This window comes from Condylura cristata, unplaced genomic scaffold (genome assembly GCF_000260355.1).
Source record: "Condylura cristata isolate star-nosed mole 26May11 unplaced genomic scaffold, ConCri1.0 scaffold00021, whole genome shotgun sequence".
Classification (NCBI taxonomy): domain Eukaryota; kingdom Metazoa; phylum Chordata; class Mammalia; order Eulipotyphla; family Talpidae; genus Condylura; species Condylura cristata.
The window spans coordinates 30307278-30311325 of record NW_004567122.1 but is presented as its reverse complement, the minus strand read 5'-3'; the positions used below and the strand labels follow the sequence as shown (position 1 = coordinate 30311325).

The 4048-nt window shown below is 41.3% G+C and overlaps 1 protein-coding gene across 1 annotated transcript in view; it reads right to left on the bottom strand.

The window, feature by feature from the left end:
• Window positions 1-1367, bottom strand: part of LOC105853906 (protocadherin alpha-9-like) — a 24508-nt gene extending 23141 nt beyond the window's left edge. Inside the window, exon 1 of the mRNA XM_012727757.1 lies at window positions 4-1367. Within this exon, the coding sequence (XP_012583211.1) occupies window positions 4-1367 (1364 nt within the window). The remainder of the gene's footprint in view (window positions 1-3) is intronic.
• Between the last annotated feature and the right edge of the window lie 2681 nt (window positions 1368-4048).

Sequence of the window (4048 nt, the reverse complement as noted above, 5' to 3'; positions counted from 1 at the left end):
TGCGCGAACGCGGGCGCGTTGTCGTTCACGTCGGCCACCTCCACCGACACGCTGGCCGTGGCCGACAGCGGGGGCGAGCCCCCGTCGCGCGCGGTTACCACCACCTCATAGATGTCCATGTTCTCGCGGTCCAAGGCGCTGTCCAGCACTAAGGAATAGTAATTTTTAAAGGTGGAGACCAGTTTGAATGGACTATGTGGTATCAAGTTGCAGGTCACCTTCCCGTTGGCACCGGAGTCGCGATCTGAAACACTGATCAGGGCGATGACTGTGCCCTGTGGAGCATCTTCTAATACAGGTAATGATAATGATTTGATAACCAACTCAGGTATGTTGTCATTGGTGTCCAAAATTTCCACTAGAACCGTACAGTGACCTACCATTGGGGGATTTCCTTTATCTCTTGCTTCTACCTGGATTTCATATAACTTAGTTTCTTCGAAATCTATATTACCTTTCACACTTATATAACCACTCACCGGATTTAAGTGAAATTTCGACAAAGTATCTGCTGGCGTATCAGCATTAAAAGAATATACAATGTCCTTATTTGCTCCTTCATCCAAGTCAGAGGCGTTAACAACCACAACTATGGTACCGTTTGGTGCATTCTCGAATAATCTGACTTTGTAAACCGTCTTCTCAAATTCTGGAGCATTGTCATTCACATCTAGAACGGTGACTTTCAATTGAATAGTGCCAGTGAGCTCTGGCTTCCCACCATCAACTGCGGTTATTAGTAAGTGATGCTCTGGAATGTCCTCTCGATTTAAATTTTTTTTGAGCACCAGTCCAAGAGATTTAATCTCCTCATCACTTCTCTTAACATCCAAGGTAAAATAGTCGTTGGAGTTCAGATTGTATGTCGACAGTGAATTTGCTCCTATATCCGCATCTGATGCGCCCTCTAGCGGAATCCGAGAACCAGGCGGCCTGGATTCGGAAATAAACAATTTTTTCAATGTCATTGGAAATACCGGAGGGTTGTCGTTGATGTCCTTCACCTCCACCTCCACGTGGAAAACCTGCAGCGGCCTGTCCACGATCACCTCCAGGTGGAGGCTACACTCCGCGCTCCGCCCGCACAGCTCCTCCCGGTCGATCCGAGAATTCACAAACAAAATGCCATTCTGCAGATTTACCTCCAGAAGGTCGCCGCGGCCTTTGGACGCCATTCGGAACAGGCGGGGCACCAGGTCGGCCAGCTCCAGCCCCAGGTCCTGGGCGATGCGGCCCACGAAGGTGCCGTGTTTGGCCTCCTCGGAGACCGAGTAGTGGACCTGGCCGCTCCCCGCCTCACAGATTGCTAGGAGCAGAAGCCAGACTAATAGACGCTGCACTTGACCTTCTCTCCAGGAAAACACCATTGCGTAAGTCTTTCCCAAATTTTGAATCTCTCTTGCATTCATCCAAAATTTAAAAAAACATTTCAATTCCTTATTCTTCATTTTTTAAACAATCCTACCGTGCCAGTATTCAGAGACTGTGAGAAAAAGCAGCTTCTTAGTTCGTAATGAAAGCTAGCTTGCTTTTGTGGTGAAAGACCTTGTGGTGGACAGCGACATCATGTGGTTAAATGTGTGTTTTAAAAATATATCCTTTTTATTTCGTTTGAGTTCCTCAAAATTCTTTTGTTGCAATTTCCTTTGAGTACTACTCAAAAGTTTTTACATTTTATCAAAATATATCCTTAGTGCCTTTAAATTAATTCATCACTTTCCATTATCCCAGTCCATGACATACAGTAAAATAAAGTAAGACTGATTACTGTTACTACAGTAGTAGACATATATTGGGAATAGTTTCAATGAGACAAGTGCTGCTCTTTTGTTTTTACAGGTGCATCACACTAAGTTCTCACAATAACCTTGTGAGGTAGGGGTTAGTATGATTCATTTTTAACAAAAAAATAAAGTGTTTAAACTGATACAGGGCATGTAGCTTAAAAACAATATTAGCTTGTAGTGTTTCAGTGGGATCTCACTCTTCAAGACCCATAATTAACCACTGCTTTGAAGTCCATATTTTATACAAAAATCAGAGCATTGATATTTGTGACCTTCAAAGTACCAAGATATTAAAAATATATGTGTGTACATTCTATTGATGTGGTAACTGTTAGCTTACAAAACATACTTACTCATGTTTATTATGTAGTAGACTATAACTATATTCTTGTTAGTCATCAAAACTGTTATTTATAGAAATTATCAGTGAATAATGTCTATTTCCACTTATACTATTTTTAATCAATCAAGAAAAATGTAAATAAGGAATAATGTAACCCAACTAGAATATATACAAGAATGGATTTCTATTTAAGGAGATCTGGGCACACCTGGATATAGTTTCAAATATTTGCCATTTATCTACAGTAGAAACATAACAGACTTAAGTAGAACAATTCCATCTAATCATTCATACCTTCTGCACCTAAATTTCAGGAAGTTAGTGAGTAGCTATGATACTCTAAATAGGATGATTCCTCCAAAGAAAGAATTTCTTCCTCCACTGTCCAAGCCATTTTTTCCTGTAAAGCCTCAGATGAGTTTGTCTAATTCCCAAACTATATACACTCTGTGCATTTTGAGGCTTATAAATCTGAGGAATTAATATACTTTTGTAGCAACAGACATTCCTTAAAAGGAATTCAAGATTTCCCCTACCAAAAGCCTCAACCCCTTTAAAAGTAGATTGCAGATGGCCTACCTGTGAAATAGCTAAGGTTAAGCTCACTAAATAGCTATTTCTATGACTCATCAATATCGATGTAAATTTGGGGGAAAACATCAAATAACTAAGCACCAAATAAAATAAGACAGTTATAGACATGTATATTATCCCAAGACATCTTTCTTTGAAATACAAATTTTTCTTTCCAAGTGTAACATCTGTCAAGTTCAGGGTTTTATTTTCCCAATATAGGAGTTTCAAAAAAAAAAAAATGAAGCCATCCACTCCAGTCTTTACCTTTTGGAAAAGCTCCCACTTCACCAGAAATATGGAAGTTGTCAGGTGAAAATGAATGAGCTCTGGCAGTCATAGAAGAGGAATGTCAGGCTGTCAGTGTGGTGCCAGAGAAAAGAGGCCAGTCTGCACAGAGGGGGGTCTGTACACATTATCCCAGTGGAACTGATGCTGGGAGGATGACTGAGCAACTATATAGGATGAAGACTGTAGAGTATGCTCCACTTTTTTGCATGAAGAAGTTTCCTTACCTGGTCACCCAATAATGTGATTTACCTATATGCCAAGACTTTTTCATTAAAATTGAGAGAGTACACTTTGCATTCACATCATTATGCCGTAAAAAGACAAGGATTGGGCCCTCCCTGGTGGCACAGTGGGTTAAAGCACTGCACTAAGAAGCTAAAGCCACTTCTGCATGAGTTCCATCACCACCTGCCCCGGAGGAGATCCACATGGCACCACAGACCTCTCCTGACCCGCCCGCTGCTCCCTTCAGCAGTGAACTTTGCCAGTCTGCCTGTTCTGCTCCCCACTCTGTCTCTGGTGAATCCTCTCACCCTCCACATCTCTAGCCTGTACCCCAGTTCCATATGAATAAATAAATAAATCTTTAAAAAAAGACAAAGATTTTTGTAAGTATGAAATATTCATCCAAAACAATAGAGTATACAACTGAGTGATACCAAAGAAAAGCTTTTATTCTTGGGTGATGTCACCTATTGTTATATTCTAGTGAGATAAGTAATTTTGAAGGTACTGGCATTAAAACACCAATTTAGAGTATTTTCAAATATAAGGAAAAGAAAAACTAACTTATTGACATAAATGGATAAACAAATGAATTTTACATCCAAAGAACACTTTTTTAAAAAATCCAGATTACGGCCTCCCTTGTGGCGCGGCGGGTTAAAGCACAGCACTGAGAAGCTAAAGTCCCTTCCGCATGAGTTCAATTCCCGCCTGCACCGGAGGTGACCACATAGCCTGGCAGACCTCTCCTGACCCGCCCGCTGCTCCCCTCAGCAGTGTACTTCGTCGATCTGCCTGTTCTGTTCCCCACTCTGTCTCTGGTGAAGCC